Consider the following 26,453-nt stretch of genomic DNA (forward strand, 5'->3'; position numbering starts at 1 on the left):
CGGCGGCGGGAGCGGGTGATACCTCCAAAGGACGCCCTAGCCCTTCCGCAGGCGCCGGAGCCGGGTTCAACGGGAGCCAGCTGGGGGCGTCTCCGCGGGGCTGAACCCGGGGAGGGCCGGGCCGCCCAGCAGATGAGACCGACTTTTCTCCCGCGTTGCGGGTGGTGCGATCCGCTGCGCCCTCCCCCTCCAGGGCCGCCCACCCGCAAGCCCCGCCCCGAAGGCCGGAGCTTCCCTGGGGGTTGGAGACGCCGAGGCCACGCCCCGAAGGCGGGAGCGGCTGTGGGGCGGGACCTGGCCACCCTCAGGGCTCCAGCGCCAAGTTCAGAGCCGCGCGCTGGGCTCTGGGCCCGGAGGAGGCTGTACTGCACCAGCGCCCCGTGCCCCACTTCTCCGGAGAGCCCAGGTGAGGCGCCCCCGCCTGTCTGCAGTGACGGAGCCGCGAGCGGGCGCGGGCGGCGGGGTCCATCTCGCTTCCACTGCATTTCCCCAGGACAGGGCTGTTGAGTCCTGCCTTTGACTGTGGGGTCCTTTCTTTCCCTCTGTCGCCAGCTTCCTCTAGCTCTCTCCCACGTCCTCTCCGAGTCCCAACCCCGTTTCTGTTCCCTTTCTTTTTTCCCACTTTTTCTCCTCTATCTCCTCTTTATTGTCTTCCTGTTTTCATTTTCTCTCTCTCTCTCTCTCTCTCTCTCTCCCTCCCCCCCTCCCCCCATCCCTGTTTCCCTCTCTTTCTTTATTCTTCTCCCCCACCTTCTCCCTCTCCCCGTTGGCTTTTCAGCACTCAAGAATTCTGCCTATGATTTTTTTTTTCTCCTAGGGTGACTTTCAGGCTGCAGTTCTTTTCATCCCCCCTTCTGTCCCTCCCTGGGTTTATCCTGTATTGCTCTTTTATTCTCAGCCCAGGCTTGGGCTGGTCAGTAGGGTAAGAACCATGCATTGGCCCCAGATCCTTTCTCCAACAGATTATATCCAAAGATCTGGGCATGTAACCTGTTCACTGCCTTTCCTGGGGGGAAAAATACCAATGATCTCATTATAATGAGTTTTTAGAATGAGCTGAAAGAACATACCTGGGTTTAGAGACAAGGGGTTGATTGAATCCTTTCCTTGACATTTTGCCTTTACTAATAGACACAGACAGCACAGCAGGAAGCTAAGCCTTGCAGAAGCATTTAGGGGGCGTTCCCACCCACACCTGCCTTCGGGCAGGGTGTGCAATGTCAGGTGCAGGGGAGGAAAGGGACAGAATTCAGAGCAGTGTTGTGGGAAGACAGTGGGAGGCCAGGACTTTGCACTTGAAACATTTGAGGGAGCTTGGAAATAAGAAATTAACAGTAAATCTCTAAAATATGTAGTTGCCAATGCCACCGATGTGCAGAAATGAAGTTACTTAATTACTCCTGAGGGAGACATTAGACATTTTATGGCAGTAATTATGGCATTTTGAAATTAATGATTTTATGTACATTAGGTAGGAGGGCCAAGGGGAAGGTATTTCATGTTAGTGTCAAAGATTGTCGTAGATGCAGAAGTGATGAACTCTAGAAAATCAAGCCTCATTCATTTTTGAGGGAAAACATAGAACTATATCGAGACAATTTTTCATTTCTTGATTAAAATGTAAACGTGTCAGAGAGATGTGATTTAATTTTTAATGATATTTTATAACATATATATTTATATGTGCAAATACACACAAATACATAATATATATACACTAAGTTATAAAAGAGCCATTATTTGTTTCTGAATACCAACAAAGCATGAAGTTTTCGCTTCTTGGAAATAATTTAACCTGATATTGTAGCTTATTATGACCTTTAATGAAAATTCAACTAATTTAACTTTTGATTGATACAGAAATGGAAATTCCATCATAGATAAATCACAAAGAATTAAACAGAAATTAAATTTGATGAAGGAACGCATTGTATTGTGTTCAGTGAAAAAATTTACATATGCTAGATTCAAAGAATTTTGGACAAATTCATAGGTATGTGCATGAAACTGTGATTTGTGAGGCTTTTTTTTCTAGCTTAAAAAGTTAAATTGTCTGTTGGGCATGGTGGCTCGTGCCTGTAATCCCAGCACTTTGGATCACTAGGTCAGGAGTTCGAGACCAGTCTGGCCAACATAATGAAACCCCATCTTTACTAAAAATACAAAACAAAACAAAAATTAGCCAGGTGTGGTGTTGTGTGCCTGTAATCCCGGATACTCGGCAGGCTAAGGCAGGAGAATCACATGAACCTGGGAGGCAGAGGTTGCAGTGAGCTGAGATCCCGCCATTGCACTTCAGCCTGGGAAACAGTGCGAGACTCCATCTCAAAAAAAAAAAAAAAAAAAAAGGGAAATTGGTTTTTTATTTAATCCCTTATCCCCAGTGTATGAGGATTCTGAGGGGAGGGATAATAGGCTTTCCAAATGATTTAGAATCATCATGTCTGCTTTGCATGTCAGATTTCTTTTCAGACATCCAAGAGGTGGCAACTTTTGTTTGAAACAGATATTCACACCAATTATTTAAAAAATAAGTCAAGTTTCAATACTTTTAAACTTATTTTTATTCATTAGTGGTCTGTGTCTCTGTAAGAACGTCACTGTGTTTTTATCCTTAGAAGATGCTATTGTTGGAATCTGGGAAGGTCGGATGAAGTAGCCTAAGTAAAATCATGGACTTTTTTCCTGAAGGCTGCCAGTGAAATTGGGACCACCCTCTCAGGCTCCACCTTTGTTCTCTGGTTGTATCAGGAAGAGAGTTGCCATTCCTTATGCTCTGGCTACCTGGCATGCACAGAGCCCTGCTGAGTCCTGTCCGCCAGCCCCTGAAGTGAACATCACCGTTCTTACTTTACTTGTGAAGAGACGGAGGCCCAGAGTGCTTGTCCCAGGTCAGGCAGGTAGTGAGTGGCAGGGCTGACTGGAACACAAGTTGTGCCCTGGAGCCTGAGTGACCAGGGCTAATTCCGTCCCGTTATGTGACTTCCATGTTGCTGCAGCCTTGGCACATGTAATATCTAAAATATCACTCCACATGGCACCAGCCATTGCCTATTGGCATTGTTTGACAGAACGCAGCTCCCTGTTCTATGTCCTGGCCATCTTCAGCATGTCCATGGCAGGCTGTCAATCCACACAGCAGGGCCCCTTGAAGCACTGAATGTGCCCTCTGCACAGTCTCAGGCATCTGAGTGGGTGATGGGATCACATCCACTCCATGAGGGTCCACGTGGCCAAATTATGTTGTCCTAGGGCCGCCCTCCCTGCTGCCATGGGGAGTGGCCGTGTCCTCGGTCTCCTGCACTTGGCTTTGCTGGAATGCAGCAGGCGTTGCTGCTAGAGGGGTCCAGGCATAACCGGCCACAGAGCCTGTAAGGGCTGGCCAGGAAGTGCTCATCACCCCAGCACCACCAGCCAGCCTCTGGGAAAGCCTGGATCACCTTCAGTGATGAATTTCCTCAGTGTGCCAGAGCCAGGGGGATGCCTGGAGACAGGTGTACCCCCTTTCTTAGGAAACCCCAGGACCTCACAATCCAAATGCAGAAAAAGCCTGTAGATGATTGTCCCTGGAATATTCCAAAAGGATCTGGGGAGCTTCTCCAGAGACTAGGGACACCAAAGGATTGGAAGACGAGGTATTTTCTGCTCTTGTGTGTTTTAACTGAAGAGAAAGGCAGATGCAGCAAAGCACTACGTGGGGGGTGGGGAGTACATGGTGTCTCTGAATAAGATCTGGTGCCTGACCTGCAGCTCAGAACAGCTGGAGGCTGGCCAGTTGGCTTGGGGCAGGAAGTGCCTTCAGACATCTCAGGAAAAAGCAGTCATCCAGCTGTTTGCCAAGAGTTCTTTGCTCTGTAGGTAGAGTGGGAAGGAGAACAATGCCCAGGCTGCTTGTTCATTCATTAACCACTGTTGGGTGCTGGTCACTGAGAGCTCAGGAGTAACGGGAAGGCCACCATGGGGTGGACTCTGTCCCTTTGCACTCAGTGTGATAAGAACTGATCCCTCTTACGTTTACTGAGCCAGGCTCCTTGGCATTTTCTCTGTATCAATCCTTCTAATCTTTCCAACAACCCAGTGAAGAGAGCACCAAGGTAACCCTCTTTACAGATCAGAAAACAGAGGCATCCGTACCTTGCCCAAGGTCACAGGTTGGATAGAGCAGAGCTGGATTGGAGTCCAGGCCTCTGACCCTGGAGCCTGTGCACTTAACGTCTGTTTTGGATGGAAGGCTTGAAGGTTACATAAGACAACCTGGTTAAGGTATAGACAGACAGGTAATGTGGGAGAATGTGGCCAGTGGTTCCAAAATGAGGGAATGATCGGTGTACAGTCAGGGCCCAGGGGATGGGTAATAAACCGAGAACCACAAGCTCTTAACACCATGGGGTTGTGAGGCTTCATCTCCCAGGATGCAACACCTGCGGAGCTCGGTAATAGGGGATCCTGACTGGTGACCCAAGTGGGTTGGGAGCCTTGGGGAGATGAGTTCTGTGTTGGTGGGGAGGGCCAACATAGTAAGATCCCCTGTAGACTTGGGGAGCTCGGTTTCAGTAAGTTTTGAAGATCATCACTTCATTCCCCATGATGCAAGAGCTCTGAAAGTGGTGGGGGAGTCCTGAAATTAAATCTGCTTTTTTCAAGTAGGAAGGACATCGGTGGCAATGAGAGACATCTGTGTGGCTCAGAAAGATGTCTTGCTGAGGTCAGAGGGATGGGGGCCAAGGAGGACAAGAGGAGCCCTCCCCAGGACACTCACAATGATGAGTGACGAGGACCACTAAAGAGTGTCAGGGGGCGAGAGCCCGGGCATGCAATGAGCCTACTGAGGAGAGCTGACAACCACAAAGCATCTTTTCATATCATGTTTGGAGCAAGGAGAACAAGGGCTGTGTAGATCCATTGCTGTCTAGGGCAGCTGGTGTCTGTGAAGGGGAGGAAGGCGCATCTCCACTGTGCCCACAGCAGTCTGGATAGAGGAGGATCTGCAGGTGCAAAGGGCGTAGGTGGGTCCCCCGAGGAAAGCAGAAGTCAGGCAGTGCTGGGCAGCTGTTCATGTGCTCAGGGCCCTGACTCAGAATGCCCTGGCCAGGGCATGGCGTGACCTGGAATCAGATCCCCCATCTGAGGTGCTGTCTGATATGTGCTGGACATGAAGCCTGGAGGTGGATGAGACTCAAATCTGACGCTGGCCCTGAGAAAGATCCTAGAGTAAGAAGGAGGCTGTGAGTCTGGAGGCAAGGGAGAGACGGGCATGAGGGGCTGGCAGGGGCTCCCTGGGGTCAAACCATGCCAGACTCTTTTGCCACGTTTCAGGGCTTCGGTCTGGCCCTTGTTCTGTTGGGGTTCTGGAGGACATCCTGTGCCCTTGCGTCACTGACCTTACTCCATGAAGTGCTGATGCAGGCGACAGTGGTGACCCTTGTGGGTCCCAGATGGGATGAAAGGTCCCCAGCTAGTTCCTAATTTCTTCTCCTCCTTTTCTCCATCCTCCTCCTCCTTCTCATTAAGATGTGGGTGTTAACATTGCTGGAGCATGAAGCCGGGTGGGATATTTAATTCATCAGTTGGTGGTATCTGGATCCACAATGGTCTCTCAAAGCTGGGACTGCCCTGAGTTTATCAGGATGGCCTTTGGCAGATTGGAGATAAATGTTCCTGGATTGAGACACATAGCCTCCCTCGTGGTTTTTATGAAAATGCAATGAACAAGGTACTTTATTCATTTATTAATACTGTTGTTTGTCATGTCGACACTTATGTAGCAATAAATGGTGACTCCTATTTTCATACCATGAAGCATCCTGATAGCAAATGTTCCATGCTGCTGTAAAGGTGTTACCCTTTTTAGTGCTGAGAAGGGGTTGTCGTGTCCCAGCTCAGGGAACTGCACCCCATTCTCATGTTCAGGCTATGTTGCTGTGGGCAGCAAATGTAGCCCAGGGAGGCACCTGCGGAGGTGGTTCCAGGCACAGCAGGACCAGGAAGAGTAAGGACAGTCTTCTACGCTTGGGTAGGGCATTGTGTGGGTTGCAGCTGTCCTCTAGAGAACTGTCTTTGAGAGGGAAGGAAAGAGCGAATGTGAATGCAAGCCGGCATGTGTGTATTCATTCGTGTGTGTGTGTGTGTGTGTGTGTGTGTGTGTGTGTGTGTTTGTCTGTAATGTCTATATGAGTGGTGTGAGTTTATGAGTATATGTATGTGAGAGTGTATGTATGTGTGTGAGTGTGTGTGTATGTATGAGTATATAAGTGTATGTGTTTGTGTGAGTGTATATGTGTCTGTGTACACATCTTGTGTGTGTATGCGTGTGAGTGTGTGTGTGTGTCTTCCTGTGTGAGATCATGGAAGCTCAGCAATGGGGCTTCAAGCAGACCAGTTATTCCTGGAGAAAGAGGGAGAACTGGCTTCCTCCAATTAGTCATAGATGGGTAGGTCTGGGAAGGGCTGGAGAGACAACTTAGCCTGAGCCCATTTTACAGATGGAAACCTGAGGCTCAGAGAGGTTGAGTGCTTTGCTCAGGGTCACAGAGAGGAGTGATGTGTCTGCATCTGCCTCTTTGGGAGACACTGGCTGACATTCATCTCTGATGTCACACACCCCCTCTGAGGAATCTGCTCGGAAAGAGCATCAGGAGTGGCGCAGAGCCTGCTGCAGCACCTGTTTTGCGTCCTCTCCATGTGACAAAGGACCTGGACTTCCAGGAGTCACACAGGGTGGTGTGCAGGGCAAGGTGGGGTGGCAATGTCCCACAGGAGCTGGTCCAAAGCTTGTGGCAAAAGGACATGCTAAGGTTTTGTGTTCACTTTTCCTGCCTTCTCTCTGATTGCTCTTATGCTTTCACTCCACAAGAAGGTTGGCTTCTCCGTCTCATCTCCTTGAGAGCTCTTGCAAGAAGGGTCTGGACCCAGGAACCTCCTTTCCTGCGTGGGCAGGAAGTAGGGAGAGGAAGGAGCTGGTTTGGCCCAGGTTATATTTATGAGTAGCAAGCCAGGGAGGCCCCAGTGAATAAGGCACTCACCCACTCCTAGATTATCCCTGAGCCCTGGGATAAATATTTTCTAAGGATGAAAATAATGGAATGCTCAGTGGAATCTGGTTCTGCCAGTGCTGCTCACCAGCTCTGGGGCACTTGAAGAACTGGAGTTCTAGCTTCCAGAACTTAGGGGTGGGGCTGGTGAGGGCAGGTAGAGATGAAGGCATGCCAGCAGGGCTGACGCCTCCTCCCCATGGGTGCCACCTTCACATGTGGTCACTGCATGTCTTCCCTTCTGCACTGTGGGCACTTCCAGGGTGGGTTGAAGGCTGGGCCACCCATGGGTGTCCAGCAGTTGGGCACAGGCAGACAGTTGGTAAACCTCTGCTGGGGAACAGAGGAGAAGTGAGTGGATTTATGTGTGGGGAAAAGTAAGAGTAAGCACTTCTGGTGAGTGGAGATGGGGTTACCTATGCTCTTTCCAGGGGCAGGGCCAGATGGTGAGGTTGCTGTCCCTCAGTGCAGGGGTGGGGCCAGGCACAGCCAGACCCATCCTGCCAAGCCTGCATGTGCATTGTTCCAGTGATTGTCCCTCTGTGCACCTGTGCCTGCAGAGCTTCTATCCCCAGTGCCTGAAGAGGCCTGGCACTGCTGAGGGTCAGGAGAAAATGGGCATGGCAACCAGCAAGGAAGGAAAGCTGCCCTCAACCAGGGTGCAGACACAGTTGGATTAAGTCAGGGTTGGCAGGCGGAAGCCCTATGTTCTCTATGAATGTGGCAGCTGCTGTTAGATGCTGACAGGTGCAGGGGCAGGGCTGAGCCGGCACCTCTGGGTGGCAGCCATGTGTGTGTGTGTGTGTGTGTGTGTGTGTGTGTGATTGTTATTGTTCCCTGGGAGAGTCCTGGAGGCATAGCGTTCTGAGCTGGGGTGAGTTGTCACATCCATAGCAATCAGGACTCTTTGGATGCAAACCGCAGTTACAGACTCTGGCCAACTTTGTCAAGAAGGAATTAATTAGAAGGCTATTGTGACAGGTAGATCACAGTGTCAGAAGGAGAACTGCAGAAATAAGCTCAAAAAAAGACCAGGATTGAGCTATTTGGAGAGTTCCAGTACCAGGCACACATAAGCAGCTTCTCAAGCTGAAACCGGGTTTGGTTAGGAAGGGTGCTGAGTAGCATAAACCAAGCCATCTGATGCCTGCTCTTGTCGTAGAGAGCACATACTCCTCCCTCCTGCCAGCTGGTTTAAGAACCGGGGTCAAAGGGGGACCATCCTGCTCTTCCTGAGATACCCTGTGGGGGCTACAGAGATAGATCAGACACAGGCTCTCTCTCCGCAGGGGCCAGCAGTCCAGTGGGTGGTAGGGGTGACACTGATCCTGGCCAGGCAGGCTGCTGAAGGTGTTCTCTGTGCCCTGAGTCTCAGCATGGCATCCCTGATGGTGTTTCGGTGTGAGAAGGTCACAGATGCAGCTCAGTCATTTTTCTTTCTGGGCTGCTTCTTGAGGGTCATCTGAAGTCTGCACACAAGGGCAGAGCTGCAAGCTCTGGAGGGAAATAGCAGTGTGTTATAATTTCCACTGGAGGACATCTAGAATCTCAGGTCTCTGACTGTGAGTTTGGCCACAGGCTCCAGAAGTGTGGATGGAACCTCTGTAGGTGTCTGCGCTGGAAACCAGCAAGGACCCTGAGGCTTGAGTGCCCATTCTGCTGGACCTGATGGTCTGGAAGGCTGGGCATAGTGTGACTGCTTCAGCCCCTCCGTCTGTGCTAGGGCTGGGGGAGAAGGAAGGTGGGGTGGGGAGTTCTCTGACATTGCATGGTATTCACAATACAGCAGCCGTGGACAAGACAACAGTTTCAGTTTAATCTATATTATTGACAATTTTTCCCATTGCCTTCTTAAGTCCAGACAATGAACAAAACAACATAGCATTTCCATAAATGATCCCATTCTGGCTGATTTCCAGCCACTCACCATATTGCTAGATGTGGCGTGAGGAGGAGTGGACAGTGGCAAGCCCCCACACCCACAGGTGGAGCAGCGTCTACAGCGTAGGGAAGAGGAACATGTCGTAGAATGACTAGGATGTGATGAGTTCTGAGTATGTGTTGCCTTTGTTTTTAATTGAATTTCTTTGAATGTAAGTTTGTATAATTTAGTTTTGAATAATGTCTGAGTCAAAACAGCTAACTCAGAACATTCCTGATCATCTCACAAGCCGCCGCGAGCTGGCTCCAAGACACCAGTGGCCACATGTCAAGAAAATCAAGTGGCAAGCGGAGAGGAAACCTTCAGACAGAGTTGCCTGCTGAGTCCTCTCAGTTTCCTCACCAGGTAAGCTTTGTCAGGTGCCGCAGTAACAGATGCTGTCATTGGTTCAATCAACAACTGTTTCTAACCCATCTCACTTGGCTTTCCTGCACTGCAGAGGTTGGAAAGCTAAATCCATGTTTCCCAGACTCCTTTGCAGCCAGGGTGCAGGCCTTTGACACAGATCCCCCCAAGCAGCCAGGTGAATCATCCAGACCTGGATGTGCAGGCGAGTCCCGTGAGCTGAAGTCTTTGGCAGGCAGGTGACATCTTCTGTCAGTCATAGTGGCAGGGACATCTGGTCTTGTGGGGTGGCTGTAGTGGAGTTTGTAGGAGTTTGGTCTCTTGTGATGGGTGCTGATTCCAGGAGGGTTTCTACTAGACAGTGAGAGGGCGTGGTTAGGCTTTTTCCTGGCTATCCTGATCCTTGGAGAGCACCCAAGCTTGGTCTCTGGCTCTCACAGAGATTTAATGAGCTGAGTAATACCCTTTACTCAGTTTCTTACTGTTTAAACTACCCGGGTAGAGGCTGCTGTCTGCAGTGAGGAAGCCCTGATTGCTGGAACCTAAGGGATGTGAGAAATCACTGTGGAGTGTCAAGGTATCCAGGGGTCTGCTCCTGGGACCTATTAATCACCTCCTTTAGAAGGAGGTAGATTAGTCCTGTTTGTGTTTGAATATTCATGAACATTAGAAGAGCAACTTAGTCTGGGTATGGCTATGGCTGACAGAAGTATCAGGCTGTGGCACGGTTGATTATTAGATCTGCCATGGATCATTACTCTATATTTTGCCCATTAAGCTTGTCAGAGTAATGTCTAAAAAACCAGATTGATCACAAAAGATGCATCATAATGCCACATAAAAATATCACTTGGAGCCTTTTGGTATTAGGACCATAGAGGCCACGTGGTCCAGCCTGCTCCTTTTGTAGCTGAGTGAGGACTTTGAAGGAGAGGGGCTTGTCCAAGGTCACCTAGAAACCTTGAAGCTGAGACTCTTACCTGAGTGTCTTAACTTTCGCCCACCCTGCGCTGTTTCTCAGTCTCAGTCAGCAAGCTTTCCTTATTATTTTGCTTTGTCTTACGTCTAGGTTTGATTTGGCAGCACGTTTTGACATCTGGTGAAGGCATGGGAATAACAGTGTAGGTGGGTGGAGCGCCTAAGAGTGGAATGTTTGCTGTTTTCTCAGGGTGCACTGGGCAAGGCCTCTGGGCTGTCCTTCCTCACCACCCTCCCTGCAATTATTCAGTTAAGAAAGTGGCACATTTTATATCTTTGAGAATGCAGGTATTTTAGTCATGAGGGTGATGCCCCATCTATGGAAGACTTTGCATCTCTCCATTGTGAGCTTGGAGAAGGTGCCCCAGCAGCTTCTGTGCAATCATTGATTCTTTTGTTTACCTCTACATGACCTTCATTTTGTTCCTGTCCCTTGGCCACAAAGAAAGAAATGAACGTTCCTGAGGCACTGACATAGGCCGGGCGAGGTGGGAGCCTCTTTCTGGATATTTTTACCCTTTTAAATGCATTATTTTCCCGCTTATTTACATGATTGCCCAGTATTCAGAGAAGTTACATTACACACCTGAAGCTCCATAATAAATCTGTGGATGTGAGATTCGAACCCATGTCTTTCCCATTCTACTTTTTGTGCCTTTCTGTTTTATTTTGCTTCTTGGTATTTCTATGTATTATTAATAGTCTAAAGCTTGGAAGTAGATGCAATAGCCATTAGAGTAAAGCAAATACAGTAGTGTGCTCTCTGAAGGATAACAGGAAGATTTTTGTTGTAATTGCTGTTTTGAATTTTCTTTTAAGAATGTTGCCAAGGTAGGAAAACAGAGGGAAAAACCAGCAATGGTCACTGTGTCTAACATTTGTCACATGCGTGGACCTAATTTCTTCTTTGCCAAGCAACAGAGGCTTTCTTTTTGAGATGGTGTGAGGGTGGCTGAGTTTAGCATGCTTGCTGGGGTTGGGAAAATCTGGTGTGGTGGGGGTCAGTGGCCCCATAACACGCCACGGCAGAGTAAGCCACGGAGCTCAGTCTGCCATATATGTGGTCTCCTCCCTTCCTCACATCTGTGTCAACACCAGGCAAGAGGTGCCTAATTCCAGTGGGGATGAAGCAGTCTCTGCCCATCCCTCTCCTCCATCAAGAGCTCTGGACACACGTGAGGTTGAACCCCCAGATGGCAGCTGCCCAGGGAGTGTGTCCACCTCTCACTTAGGCCAGGCGCGTGGCAGCTCACTGCGGCAGGCGTTCTGTGGGCAAGGTCAGTGCTTTCCTGATGTCTTTAATATTTTTCCTTATTTGGCCTAGTCTGAGACCAGGACTTTCCCCTGCTTGTGACCTCTGACTTCATTTACAAAGTTTTCTCATGCAGTTTCTCAAATTTTCAAGACAGAGAGTGCTGGAGGAGTTTGGGGCAAGATGGAGATAGAAGGTTTAGTGCTAGGAATCTTTATGCATTTTCTCCTTCTCTTTATTTCTTTTTCTTGACTTAAGCTTCACATTGGGCTCTGTCTTCCCCATGCTCAGAAAGCAGAGGAGCCTTGAGCTTCCAGCAAAGACCTTACCACATGTTACTGGCGACAGGCTGGCACATGAAAGGGGTGGGTGGGGAGGGCTGACAGGAGGGTGTCCCTCCCCTGAGCATCACTATGGCTGAGTTCTGCATGCTTGCTGGGGTTGGGAAAATCTGGTGTGGTGGGGGTCAGTGGCCCCACGACATGCCAAGGCAGAGTAAGCCACGGAGCTCAGTCTGCCAAATTCCTAGCATCACTGGCTCTGTTCTCAGCCAGTTGCCCAAGGGTGACTTTTGTCCCCACATTTCATTACCATGTTCTCTTCCTGCATCCAAGCACAGGCAGGACCAGGGCTGCTATTTTGGGACTACGTCCCACCCTAGTGTTTTCTCTGGGCCTCCACAGGGGATCTTCCTGCTCTGAATTCCGCATGCATCCTCCAGGCCACGCTGTAGGCCACACTGCACACTCACCCTACCTCCACCCGTTTCTAACTACTTAGAGTTCAATCAGTGTGAGAGTCACCAGTCTTATGTAGGCTGGAGCCTGGCACATAGTAGGTGCTTTGTGCATGTTTATCGAGTGAATGAATGAACAGGAAATGAAATGCACTTTGCCTAAAAGCTGATCTGATCTGATCTAAGTACCCAGGCATTTCACCCTTCTTCCAAAGCTCTCCTTTTGTTCCTGTGGCCTGGGAAATGCTCAGTTCCAGGCTTGGCACAGGTGAGGTCTCTCTAGGTGGTGTGAAACAGACCATGAAGCCCCCATGAGAAATAGCCCACCCACTAGACAGGCCCCTCCACTCCCAGGATACTCCAGCCGGAGCACTCCAGCATGGGGGCTAGGACTCCCTTTTTCCGAGGGAGAGTAGACAGTGGGAGGAATTCAACTCAGAATTATTTCCTGGACTGGTTAGGAAAGTAGCATCTCTGAAGTCACAGAGGCTTCACTGTGAGAATCCCTTACAGAATTCTGACCCTGACCAAGCAGAAAAGGGCACTGCCCCCTTTAAAACAATTGACTTCTGAACAAAACAACATGCTAAAATAAAACCAGAACAGTTTGAAAATATTGGAAAGTTGAGAGAAATCCCCCCAATTCCATCATACTAGCATCATGATAGTATATAGTATAGTACATATACGGCGTATCATATGGTATATTATGTATACATACTGTGTATACTGTATGTTATATAGTACATGTATGTAGTATAAATTATTTTTCACATATATGTTGCTTTGGTATATTTTCTTTCATGTTTTTGTTGATTTGGTAGATAGAGTTGTTTTCCTGTTTTGTTTTACAACATATTTATATTGAACACTAACATTGTATTATAAGTTTTTCCCCCCATACTATGACATGGTCTTTATGGCCACACTTAAAAAATGAATCATTTATTTCTGAAAACAGTCAAGTCCATTTTATTCTGGCTTCCGGGTCCCGCCCCTCCCCAGGCACTCGACCACTGCAGAACTGCCTTAGGCTCAGTTCCCCAGAGAGCCCTCAGGTTCTCCACACCACAGGCCCCATGCAAGCTTTTTCTGAATCCTGGGCAGCCCCTCTGGGTCTTCAGGGCTCAGTTGGGATGCCACCATTGCCGTATGCAACACTGGCACATGTGCAGGTCCCTGTGCTCGGTACAGCCAAACTCACGACTGCCTCATCACCACTGTCACTACAGCACCTCACATAGGGCCCGCATGCTGGATGCTCTCAGCTCGTGCTTACTGAATGAATGGAAGGGCGAATCACGAGAAATGACCTGGTGGTCGTTTTCCGTGCTTCCTCCCGGGGTTTTTCCTTTGATGTATGCACCTTGCGTGTGTGTGCATAGAATAGACAACACCAAATCTATAGTCTTATTGTCCTTTTGCCTCCTCAGCGTTCAGTCATAAGCACAGCAAGCATCACTGTCCAAGGCTGTACTGTGCTTCGTCATGCGTCTGCATCCTGCTTTGTTCGCCATGTCTCTGGAGTTACGCATCTACTTGCATGTTGCTTTCACCACTATAAACTATACTTCATTTCCTTCTCCTGTTAGGCAGATCTGACCCCTCAGCCTGCCTCTTCCAGCCATGATCAGACTGTTGTTAGTTCAGCACCTGAGGCAGGGTACTTTAAGAGTTCTGGGCCCTTTTGTGACCCCCACCCTTAAGGTGACTCTCAGCACCCATCGGCCAATCAGCTGTATTCGTAGTGAGTTCCTATGGCTGGTGGGCTATTTCCCTAAGGAAAAGCTGGGTGGGTTCTCACTGGGGTTGGACCTAGGGCAAAGGGGAGATGAGGGAATGGGAGAGGCTGGATGCCCTTGGTGGGGCTTCCCGGTTTGATCTTACATCAGAGTTGGAAAGCAAAGCACGCCCATCTGCCGCAGCTAGCAGTTTCCCCAGCTGTGCCTGAGCTGTGAACTGGGCAGGGACCAAGTGCCCGCTGAGGAGCACAGGGTAGGAGAAGGAGGCAGAGATGCTCCGAGGCAGGCTGCGGTGGGCTCCTCCCCTTCTCACCATGCAGCTCTCTCCTCCCTTGGCCCTGTGAGAGCATGGGGGGCTCACATTCTCCTCTCTGTGCAGGAGCAGGGCATGGGCCACACTCTAGGAGAATAAAGTTGACTTCTTTTATCAGGACAGGACAGCTGCTGTCCTGTCCCTCATTCGTTCATTCAGCAAAGGCTTCCTGAGCTCCTGTCCTATTGCAGGCATGACTAAATGCTGCAGATGTGAAGGTGAATTGACATATTTGGGTTCTTAGAGTTTGCCTTCTAGCAGACCCCAAACAAGTAAATATAATGTTGCATGTGGTACATGCAGGCGTTTGGTGCCTGGGACAGTGGTGGTATGGAGGAGGGAGTGTTGTCTGTGTCTGAGAGCACTGGGGAGGCCTTAAGGGGAGGCTGTGCCTGAGCTGCATTTTGGAATGAGTTCACATGTCCAGTGGGAATAATGCTGTTCACATGTACTTGGGTGTCGGGAGAAGAGTGGGGACACATGGCTCTCACAAACAAGAAGAGTGACTCTGAGAAAATTGGAGACTATGCAGAAGCTGACAGGGAATGTGATGTGGACAAAGGGGCCGCCATGCCAGGAGGCAGGTCTGGTAGCCTGAGGAGTGATGGGTTGACGTTAGGGCCAGGACAGAGAGGGCTGTGTGAGGAACAAAGACCATGAAGTCCATGGTCCTCCAACGCTGTGACCCTGATGCTGCCACCTCCCTCTGTCCTCAATGCTCGGCCAGGGCCAGAGGAAGCTCGAGCATGGAGCAGGGCTGCCTGTTCACTTACAGTCCTAACCCTTCACACTTTCAGTGCTAACCCCTGCTTCATGTGGAGCAGGGGCTTCCACATGAAGGAGTCTACTTGTTGACAGATGACCCAGAAACTTCTAATGACCCAGAAACTTCTGGAGGGTCCCCAAGTCCCTAACGCAGCCCCCAGAGCAGGCTCTTTCCCTTCCCCTCTAGATGCTCTGTTTCATGCCTGGTTAATGCCCGGGAACTACTTCTGCCAGGGGAATCCTATGTTTCTCTCTACTGGGCTATAGGGGAAGCTGCCCATGGGCACTTTCAGCAAAGACCCCTGTCCTCACTCTGCCTCTGGGAGGTGGGCCCTGGAGGACGGTGCCATCCACAATCCTTGTCTCCTCAGAGGCAGTGCAGTCAACACACCCATCCTACAGACAGTGGAGGAGGCCTGAGCATCAGGGTCCTGTCTGACGCCAGCTTATGGTGTGCTGTGCCTGACTGCCAAATGCCCATCTCACTGCTTGTTCCTTCCTCTCTCCGCAGGGCCCTGTGGCGGTGTGTCCAGCCCAGTGTCACAGGAAGTTTTCCCATCTCATGGTTCCTTGTTGGGCCAAGCCCTCCAGAACTCCAGACTCCTGAAGACTGATGGCTGCCAGAGCAGCCACCTTGCTCATCCTGTGGCCCTGGCCCTGCTGATCACTATGGCAGGGAAGGGGGCCCCATCGAGCCCATTGGCTGAAAACAGGTGGCAATTTAACGAACCTGAGTTGGGCCAGGGCCACAAGCCAGTGCTGCTGGAGAAGACGAACTGCCTGGGCCCTGAGGCCACTGTGGGCAGGGCGGGACGGGATGTGGGCAGTGCAGAGCCGGCACTGTTGGCAGCCCCAGGCAGGCCCCAATCCGGCCAGCCGCTGCCCCCAAAGGCACATGGGGAGCAGAGGCAGAGCGCCTTCACAGAGCTGCCGAGGATGAAGGACCAGTGCGGGGATGCTCAAGCCCAGGAGAGGGATCATGATGACCCTACAGGTCAGCCTGGCACCCTGCACCTGGCCCAGGCTGTCCCCAGAGACCCAGCTGGCAGCACAGTCTTCTCTGTGTGGCCCAGCAGAGTACGAGGTGAGCAGAGAAGCGCCTTTAGCAAACCAACCAAGAGACCTGCAGAGAGGCCGGCACCAACCCCAGTCTTCCCTGCAGGGGAGTCTGCAGACACCCTGGGGGAGCTGTCTGGACTCTTCAACACTGCAGACCTCCCTTGTTGGGGTCGACTTTCAACTCCCAAGCTTTTGGTTGGTGATTTCTGGAACTTGCAAACATTGCCACAGAATGCTCCACTCTGCAGTGCTTTCCTGGGTGCCCCCACACTGTGGCTCGAGCACACCCGGGCCCAGGGGCCCCCACCTTCATCATCCTCCACCATTTCGTGGGCCCTCCTGCCACCTACCCTCACTTCCCTGGGCTTGTCCACCCAGAACTGGTGTGCAAAGTGCAACCTGTCCTTCCGCCTGACATCCGATCTGGTCTTCCACATGCGGTCCCACCACAAAAAGGAGTATGTGGGGCCTGACCCACATTCTCAGAAGAGGAGAGAAGAGGCCCTTGCCTGCCCTGTGTGCCAGGAGCACTTCCGGGAGCGCCACCACCTCTCCCGGCACATGACTTCTCACAGCTAGCAGGTGGCCACGGAGTGACCTGCTGCATGCGTCAGCCAGCCTTTGTCAGAGGGGGCTCCCTGGGCTTGCCTTGAGGGGGCTGTCACGGTCCTCTGCGGAGTTGCTGCGTTTGGCATCCATAGATGAACAGTTCAGGCATAATTTGAAAAAGCCACACCTGAATGATGTGTTTTAAAGGAAATGAAGTCCTGAAATAAAGTGATGGGCTTGGCAAATCCAGGGCAGAGGCCCTAACAGGCAGAGAGTGAGGGCAACTCTGGTGTACATGATGGGCTTTGGAGGCACAAAAACCTGGATTTGAATCTGGGCTCTTTTCCGTACTAGCTGTGACCTTGGACAAAGACCTGCTGAGCCCCCATTTTCTCATCTGTGAAACGGAGATGACAGCACTGTGTCTTAGGTTGGCATCTGGGTCACATGAACGATGTGTGCAAAGTGGCCGGCATTCTGCCTGCAGACCCTGAGTGCTGAGTCAGCAAGGTTTGTGATGGTGTCTATACTAGTCAGCTATTGTTATTAACAAGACCTCCATGGCAGACAAGCTAAAGTGGGTCTGTGGGTTGACTCAGGCTAAGCTGAGCTTGGCTAGGCTTGGCAGCAGGTCTCACATTTGATCATGTCATGTCCTTTGCTTCTTTGGCTGAAGGGCTACCCAGAGAAAGCCTGCATCTCTTGCAGTTATGCCAGGAACATAAGAGGGCGAGTCTAATAAGCACACCTCAAGCCTCTGCTTGGGTCACATTGCCAGCGTCCTCTCAGCCCATGCAAGTGGCAGGGTCAGGCCCAATACTGAGGAGTGGAAAAGCGCAGGCTGCCCTTGGTGAAGCTGTGGCAAGGGAGTGAGCATCCATTCCCTCCACAGGAGGGTGAGGAATTGGGACCGGTAATTTCTCCCACCACCTGGTCTATCGTTCTTCACATTGTGAATATACAAATGGGGGAAATAGAACCCCCTCCCCACCACCTACACACATGCCCTTTTACCTTCCAAGAATAGGGCATGTGCAAAAACTCAGCTTCCAGATCATGATGCTGGGGAGCATTCCAGGTACCATGTATTATCTACTGTGTTTCAGTCAGTAGCTGCTGTAGGTACCCATGTCGGCCCTTGTGCCTAAGGATGTATGGGGCCCAGGCCATACTCTTTGACATTGCACAGGTCAGTCTGATGAAAGCCCTTTGTGGGGAGTTTCTGAGCTGGTGTCGTTTTTGCACTGGTTTCCACCTCACTGTCAGGTTTTGGTCTTTTGATGTGCGGTATCCAGCCCTCCAATGGGGCCCCCAGCGCAGAGCTCAGGCTTGTGGCTGGGAAGAAGCCAGAGTGAGAGGGTGGGGATCCCAGCCAGCCTCCCAGACTGCTCCTCTTCTCCCGCTCTCCTCTGTCCACCCTTCCAGGCAGCAGCACTTCCTCCTGGCTGCTCTGGTGTCCTCGCTGCCTCCACTCCTGCCGCTCACCACGCACCCATCCATTGTCCACACGCACACAACCAGATCATCTTCTGAAAGTGTAAGATGATGACTCCAACCCCGTGGCTGTCCTTCACACTTACAGCCCTAACCCCGGCAGGACGTGCCAGCTGCTTTACGAACAAGTCCCTGCCAATGTTAATTGCAAGCACTCATTTGACTCTCCCTGTGTGCCAGGCAATAGCATAAGCACTGGAAGAATACAGATGATATAGCGAGTCCTACAACAGCCCTGGGAGGCAAGAGCTGTTTCCTTTCCATTTCGACAATGAGTCAATTGCAGATAATGCTATATCACTTCCGGTGTTTCTGATACTCCCCTTATACCTACTACCTTCACCGGCTGAGCTTGGCCTTAGGAGGCCCATAGGTGGCAGAGGGCAGAGGGGACTCCGCTATACCACCTCGCTGCTGTTCTGCTGTCTGCTCCTGTGTTCTGACCACAGCTCTTGTGCCGTTTCTCAAGCCTGGGCTTCGTTCAGCATTTGCTGTCCAGCTCCTGTTGGTGCTGCTCCCACTGTGGTTCCACAGGGCTGCTTCTCTCAGGTCAGCTCCTTAGAGAGGCCTCCCAGATTCCCCATAAAGCAGCCCTGCAACCTCTGTCTCTCAGCCGCGTGTCCCTGTGGCTTCCTTCACAGCACGTCTCACCATCTGCAAACATCTTTATGTTTGTCGTTTTGTTGATTTGCTGCATCCACACTGTCAGCTCCTTGGGAGTAGAGACTGGTTTGTTTACTGTGCATCCTCAGTGCCCAGAACAGGGCATTGCATATTGTCAGTGCATAATAAATACTGTGGAAATAATGTCTGTGTGAGAAGCTGGGTCTGAATATGTGTGTACTCTTCCTTTGGCTGTGGAGGGTGCCGGGGGGCTGCCGTGCAGCTGGAATGCTCCACATGTGCTAAGCTTCCTTCACTCATCCTGTCTCCCTCGCCTGGCAAAGGATTGAGTGAGTGGGTCCATTTCCATTCATTTATTCAGCATCTCTGGCTCAGCCTCAAAGACAAGTACATGCTGGTGATTTTGTGATGCAGGCAGCAGAGCAGTGGCTGGTGAGAAAGTCAAGTCCAGAGGCTGCAAATGTGTCAGGGTGTGAGGAGGAGGAAATGGAGGGGCAGGGGAAGGAGGGCCTCACAGGAGAGTGGTTTGGATAAAGAATACTGAGTGCTTGGCTTGGAGAGGCACTGGGGATGCTCTCCAGCTGCAGTGCGGAGTGTGGTCTGGAGAAGGGAGCCTGGACCTTCTGAGCTCATTGTCTTCCACATCTAGAAAAGGGCAGAGTGCTCCCTGCAGGTGCCAATGAAGCATCTTCATTCTCACAGGACACTGGGAGGTCCCTTGCTCACTGAGAAAAGACAAGGAAAGCTCAGCCTTGCCAGCCCCTTTAGGTGCTGTGTTGGGGTGTAATCTACACACCGAGAGGCTGAGCACAGAAGGCAGGCGAAGCTACGAGAGCCTCCCACTGTGCTGTCCCGGGTGAGGCAGGAAGGGGCAGCTCAGGGTCTTGGCATGAGGCCCCACACTATGAATTTGACAGGCAGCAGCCGGGAGGCAGATTGTCTTTAATAATTCCCACTGTACTGCAGATGACGTTAAGCTCTAAGAGGTCAAGGACGTTCCTAAGACCATAGGCCCAGGAGCAGCTGTGCCAGAATAAGACTCTAGGACCCCAGATTGAGCTCATGTCCTTTTCAGCCTGCCACCTGTCTGCTCAGCCCAGTGTGGTCACGTGGCACTGTAGATGGTTCAGGAACTGGGACAGCAGCAGGTGTAGCCTCCCTGTCTCAAATTTCAATTCACACCTGCTGCTTGTGAACACACACACTTTCCTATCGCCTTCTCTCCAGCACTTTCACTATCTTGCACACTAAGACTTTCACTGATTTATCTTATTTACCCTGTCTCCTGTCACTAGAATGTAAGCTCTGTGAGGGATTTTTGCTGGGTTTTTTACCTGCAGTGTTGCTGGCATCCTGAGAAATGTAGGCACATAGTAGGTGTTCAACAGACATTTGTTGAATGAATAAATGAATAAATAAATGAATGAATGAGTGAGATGCCTGGTTTTGGCCTGGCTCTTGCCACATCTCAAATCAGCTTCTCGGGAGAATTTTAGGGTCTATCAAATGCCGTGCACAATTGTCCTTCTCTGGCTTCATGGATTGGTTTGTAATCCATTGCCTGTGAAATCTCTTTGAAAGGCAAAAATGTGCTAAGACATGATAGACACTTAGAACTGAAGGGACTTTAGATTTCTAGACCATCTCCTCACTGTATAATATTGGACTTTGAGGTCCGCAGACATGAACTGATGTGCCCAGTGTTGCAGGGCAAGTGGTAGTGAGATCAAGGTTAGAACCACTGAGAGATCTGGACCTTGCCCCATCCACAATCCACGAGGAACCTCCGCTAGGCCAAGCAACAGTTTCCATTGAACGTGAATAGAATGGCCTCACATGTAATTATTACTAACCCTGACCAGTTATACCATTCCCAAGCAGGATGGGCATTTAGGAAAATTTTTAAGTTATAAAAAACAACTATCTTCCTTCAACTCTGATTTTAAAGATAGAGTTAGTTTTGGTAAAAATGGATGAAGATCCAAATTGCTTAAAGTCATTTAAATGGACAAACTCAAAAGTGATTTATGGAAGTGATGGATGTACAGCTTGTTAATGTTGCAGCTCCTAATTATCACCAGGCTGGGCTCCCAGAGTCTCTTTGGGAGTCAAATCCTCTCTTAGCCCTTTTTCATTTCTGCTCTCCTGTATCTACTGGAGAGCAGACACATTAAATCATGGCTTTGCCCAACTATCTCCACCACTGCTATGGTCTGAATGTTTGTGTCTCACAAAATTTATTTAAAATCCTAATCCCCAAGATAATGGGATTAGAAAGTGGGGCTTTTAAGAGGTTGGGATTAGTGCCCTTACAAAAGAGAGCCCCCTGGTTCGGCACAGTGGCTCATGCCCATAATCCTAGCACTTTGGGGGGCTGAGGTGGGAAGATCGCTCAAGGCTAGGAGAGTGAGACCAGCCTGGACAACACAGTGAGACACCCCTCTCTACCAAAAAATACAAAAATTAGCTGAATATGGGGGTGTGTGTGCCTGTAGTCCCAGCTACTCAGGAGGCTGAGATGGGTGGGGTATGGAGGATGGTTACTTAAACTCAAGAGTTTAAGGCTGCAGTGAGCTATGATTGTGCCAACTGCATTCCAGCCTGAGCATCAGAGTGAGACCCTGTTTCTAAAACATAAATAAAAAATAAATCACAGAGAGCTAGTTCCCTGCTTCCACCATGTGAAAATGCAGTTGAAATTTGCATCTCCCAACTAGGAAGATGGCACCAAACACCAAAGCTGCTGGTGCCTTGATCTGGGACGTCCTCACCTCTAGAACTGTGAGCAATAAATTTCTCTTGTTTGTAAGTCACACAGTTTATGGTATTTTGTTGTAGAGGCCCAAATGGACTAGGCAGTCACCTTCTATATGCCAGTTAAGAGTTGGCATGTGATGTTTTCACAATATATCACATCAGCAGGTATGAATTTTACAATCCTGAGTATGAATTACCACATTCCTTAAATTCTCTATGTCTAATTGAATCAGCTCAGCACCCCATCCTGTGGTCCTGGTGAGATATGCACCCTGTCACTATTGAATTCCTAACCTGCCTCTCAAGCTCACAGAAGCTCCTCAATGCCCCACCTCAAGATTGTACCCTGTTACTTGGTGCCCCAGCGTGTCCCCTGACTATTCTGGCTGGCTTTGCCTCTATCCTCTACTCTCCTAGGATCTAGGACCATGGTGGCTTTCTGGCAAAGTTGTTGGAAGCCATGTGAATCAAAGACACTGAGTGGATGAGCAGGAAGCCTTGGCTGACCTCGAGGAACAGAGGAGGGAAACTGTCTACAGTAGCTGGAAACATGGCAAATTCTATCTTCATAAATTACCTCCCAGCGGCAGCCATTCAGTTCAGATTTACAAAAGTCCTCCACCAATATGCTAATGAGGCTAAACTAAGACATTCTGAATTCAGATTCATTTTGGTTCTCAATTTTAACAAAGGTCAAGTTTTCTTTCTGGTTTTACCTGGGAGAGAAATAAAACCACAACAAAAGTGGGCTCCTAGAATCCAACTTCTTGCCATTTCCTGCATCTCTAGGCGAGGGATGCTAAGCTCAGATGCCTACTGAAGAAGGCGAATGAGTGGCTGGAGCTGCCTGGAAGTGGTGATGGTGGGGAGCTCAGGTGCCTGGGTGAAGACTGCGCAGCCAGGCTGGGTGCAGGCCTCGAGAAAGGCCAGAGTTCAGGTCTTTATATGAAATTCGTTGTCAGCTGACTCTGGTTTTGTAAACACTGATGGATGGCCTCAGTGGCAGGGATTCATGGCAGCATGTCAGTGGTGGCAATGGTGCAGGGATGCCACCAGCTGGTGATCCCTAACTCTTCTGCGCTCCCAGCTTTGGAACAGGCCAGTGCTGGGCCTGGCGTGTGTAACCTCAGCCTTACCACCTTGTTCCTGTGAGCCTGGAGAGAGAGCCCTTTCCAGGGGTGAAAGTCGGCCAGAGTAGCCCCCAGGCCAGGCTTGCATCCTCATTCCCTTGGAAAGTGATGGCGCCATCTGGACTCGGCAGGCCACCGCCCTTCAGAGAAGGATTCACATACCTTTGTCATTTGCTTAATTTTGTTGTGGTTTTAGAAGTCCTGTGGTAGGTCTACAGACTGCATAGCCAGATCAGAAACTCACAGAACAAACACTTTATTTGAAAAATAAACCGCTCTCTAGCATGTGTTGGGTTTGGGACCCTCCCTAAAAGTTTGAGAAACCTTTTGTTTTGTTTTTTTATTTTTTTTTTTTTTTTTTTTTTTTTTGAGACAGAGTCTTGTTCTGTTGCCCAGGCTAGAGTGCAATGGCACGATCTCAGCTGACTGCAACTTCAGACTCCCTGTTTCAAGTGATTCTCTTGCCTCAGCCTTCCAAGTAGCTGGGATTACAGGCACCCGGCATCACACTCAGCTAATTTTTATATTTTTGCAGAGATGGGATTTCACCACGTTGGCCAGGCTGCTTTTGAACTCCTGACCTCAGGTGATCTGCTCACCTCAGCCTCCCAAAGTGCTGGGATTACAGGCATGAGCCACTATGCCCGGCCCAGAAATCGGTTTTGAAAGGGGGTTGGGGGGGCAGTGCCTGCAGGAAGGACGGGATGGGTTCTCTAACATTTTCTTTCCATCCATCTTGCCATCTCGTGTTTTCCTGAGGCAAGACGGAGGAAGTCTGTGTTGTCTGACCCCATTGCTATTCTAAGCTGCTTGGATTACGAGGCTATTTGTAGTGCCAGCTGCTCTGGTCAGCAAAGCAGAGAGGGTGCCTAGGCCAGGCGGCAGCTAAATCCCAGAGGGAGCAGGAGGTGGGAGGTTGGTGCCCCTGGGCGGGGACCTTGGAGGTGGGTTTCCTGGCCCAGTGTGTGACCTGGCTTCATTGCTTTTTTTTCTGAGCCACATAGTCTCACTGCATCACAGCTGTGTGGGTAGCCAGGTTCCTCTGGCACAGTCAGAGCCATCTACTGTGTGGGCCTGTGCAGGGCAGACGCAGGGGTGCAGGAAGAGGAGGGTGAGCGAGAAGAAGAGATGGGCTCCTTCCACAGTGCTTCAGCCCAGCCTGAAAGCAGGAGGCCTGCAGGGGTCCCCACCTGGTCCCTTCGCATTCCCTCTGGATGAAGCATATCACTACAGCACTCCCTGGTCCTTCTTTCCCTGGAGGGGGTCAGCACTTCTCCAGCAAGGACTTGGAGGTGAAGGTCACCTTTTCCTTCCTGTCCTTACAGAGCCTGGCAGAGGCATGGCTTGTTGCTGACCAAGAGCACCTGGACATGAGCCCCCAGCACCAAGAGTCACCACCCCCATCCTGCCCTGCAGCTCTGTGCTGTCAGTTTCTGGCAAGACTGCAAAGATGACCTTGAGTGGACTGTGCCCATGCCCTACCCCTGCTCTAAGATCTGGTCCACAGGTCTTCTCTGGTGCTGGGGAACAGGTCTGAGACTGCTCTGTTTCCACCACTTGCCCTGTGGCTGACCTGGCAACCTCAAGATCTGCTCCTGGAGGGGACAGAAAGGCAGGAAGAGATGGGCCCAGTATACCTTGAGTTCCTTTCTCCACCCAATGACCCTGTGGCTTGGCTGCCCAGAGTGTGACCTGGGCTTTGATGGTGAACAATAGGGAAGCTCCTAAGCCTGTCTTGCCCCAGAGAGCCAGCTTTGAGTCCCTGCCAGGGCCTTTATAATCCATTTGTTACACATGCTGTCACAGCAGGGCTCAGCTGACTTGTGGGAGCACTCCAGCACCCCTGGATGCCAACCCCTGCTTGGTCCTGGGTGACTTACCTCTCCACCACATCTGCAAGAAGGACAGATAAATATGACCTTCCAGAAGTGTCTCCATCACCTAACAATGCCCTTCCAGTGAAGATGATCCCCTAGCTGCAGGCCAGGGCACAGAGATGGGGCAGGAGGCTGTGTCAGAGATGTAGGCACAAAGCTGGAACCCTAAGATGAGGGAAAGAAGATGGCAGGCTGGGTGCAGAGCAGAGTGATGTTAACTCAGGTATCAATTTACCTTGGGTACTGACCACTGGTAGACACTGGGTGAGAGGTGTGGGGGGCAGAAAGGAGGGAGTCTGAGTGGAGGGAGCTGTGGCTGTGTGCAAGATGTGAGCTGGTGGCAAGCAGGGTTGGGCAGGGTGCAGACCACGAGCCTAGACCAGGGCATAGAGAGTTGAAGGGGTCCAGGGCTCATCTAAACAGAGACTTCTAGGCAGCTGTCAGCCATCTGCGTCTCCCACCAGAAAAGAGGGCTGATAGGATTTTGTTTTCCTTTTTCTTTTTCTCCAGTCTTGTGCCTGCAAGCAGGTAACAGTGCAGGAAGGGTTGCATTTAGGAAGGCTGAGCCTGTGCTTTGCTATGCAGAGGACTTCCGCTCCTCTCTGTCTCAAACCCCCTTTCCAGATCAGGCCCAGCGCCTCTTCATGATATGGTGGAAACAGAAGGATCTTTGGAACTGGACAGAGATGGGTCCAGATTCCACCTACCCTTTAACCAGCTACACCAGACTGTGCTGTTCATGAAAGAGCAATGAAGTCTTTGGTGGATGGAAGCAGGCAGGGATGTCATGAAGGAGCCGTGCCTAGTCCTGGGTGGGTGGGCTGGGGGACTTGGCTGGGCAGTGGGTAGGGACAATGGGTCACTCTGTCAGGACCACAGCCAAAGTCATACTAGGAAGCCCAGGAGCACCTCTTGAGGATGCTGCTGCTGTCCCTGCCAAGCACAGGGCACGGCTGTGCTGTCCCTGGACACTAGGTTTCTAGGAGACGGCCATTGCCCAGGCTCCCTGGCCACTTGCTTCAGACTAAACGTCTCGCACAGGAGCCTCTGGGTGACCAAGGCAGGGCCACATACCCATGCCCTACTGCCAGAAGGGCTGGAAAAGTGGGCTTCCAGGGTGTTCAGCTTTGTGGTAGGGAAATTATGACAGCTAACATTGGCTGGGCACTGGATTAATTCACTTCATTCTTACAACCCCAAGTGCAGTATTATTTCTCCCATTAAACAGATGAAGAAACTGAGGCCCAGAGAGGTGAAGCAAATTGCTCAGAACCACTTAGCTGGGAAGTGGCTGGGCTGATTTCCCACCCAGGCAGGGCTGCCATCCCTGTTTCCTACCGATTCCTACGGGCAGTGATTCTCTGAACATCCAAAGGTGCTGCAAATCTGGGTGGCCCAAAGGAGAACACAGGTCCACTGTGCTGGATGTGTGACCCTGGGTGAGCTGCAGAGCTTGCCTGCGTCTCAGCTGGCTCCTGAGTAGAAGATGAGAGTGGCTGGTCATGCACCTGGCGTGAGGCTCAGAAGAGACACAGCCAGTGGATGTACATCACCAGCAGAAGGGCTGCGCCAGTCCTTTCCCTATTTAAGACCCACGGATCTTTGCTACCTGCTGATCCCATAGCATCTAGCACCACATCTCAAACAAGATCAGTGGTCCATAGAAGCCAGCAGGGTAGATCCGGAAGACCCAAATGATGTGAAAGAAAAACCCATGGAAAAAGGAAATTTAACAACCACGAGTGATCACGAAGTTATGGGTAATGGCTCAGTTATGTAATTTGTTTTATCATCTTTATTTTATATTTTGGAATAATGACAGCTGCATCTGAAAATAATAATATATGCACATTGTATAA

General features: G+C 50.5%; 2 protein-coding genes across 4 annotated transcripts in view; one reads left to right on the top strand and one right to left on the bottom strand.

Moving 5' to 3' along the window:
* Positions 1-283: 283 nt before the first annotated feature.
* ZNF488 (zinc finger protein 488) lies at positions 284-19,013 on the top strand. 3 transcript variants are annotated; one of them, XM_032266810.1, is made up of 3 exons: positions 2,790-4,277; positions 4,648-5,225; positions 15,616-19,013. In XM_032266810.1, exon 3 carries the CDS (start codon positions 15,774-15,776, stop codon positions 16,740-16,742), a length of 969 nt encoding a protein of 322 aa, XP_032122701.1. In that variant the 5' UTR covers positions 2,790-4,277; positions 4,648-5,225; positions 15,616-15,773; the 3' UTR covers positions 16,743-19,013. The 3 variants fall into 3 exon arrangements, with proteins under 3 accessions (XP_032122699.1, XP_032122701.1, XP_032122700.1); XM_032266808.1 differs by lacking the exons at positions 2,790-4,277; positions 4,648-5,225 and adding an exon at positions 284-406; XM_032266809.1 differs by having other exon boundaries at positions 2,790-5,225.
* Positions 6,295-26,453, bottom strand: part of RBP3 (retinol binding protein 3) — a 29,655-nt gene continuing 9,496 nt past the window's right edge. Inside the window, exon 5 of the transcript XR_004265061.1 lies at positions 6,295-6,328. The gene's annotated coding sequence lies outside the window, so the exon portion shown is untranslated. The remainder of the gene's footprint in view (positions 6,329-26,453) is intronic.

Source organism: Sapajus apella, unplaced genomic scaffold (assembly GCF_009761245.1).
Source record: "Sapajus apella isolate SASKATOON/1434 unplaced genomic scaffold, GSC_monkey_1.0 scaffold161, whole genome shotgun sequence".
NCBI lineage: Eukaryota > Metazoa > Chordata > Mammalia > Primates > Cebidae > Sapajus > Sapajus apella.

What these genes read in the sequence shown, in the direction of transcription:
- ZNF488 (XM_032266808.1), top strand. Translation starts at nt 15,774, where the DNA reads ATGGCAGGGAAGGGGGCCCCATCGAGCCCATTGGCTGAAAACAGGTGG.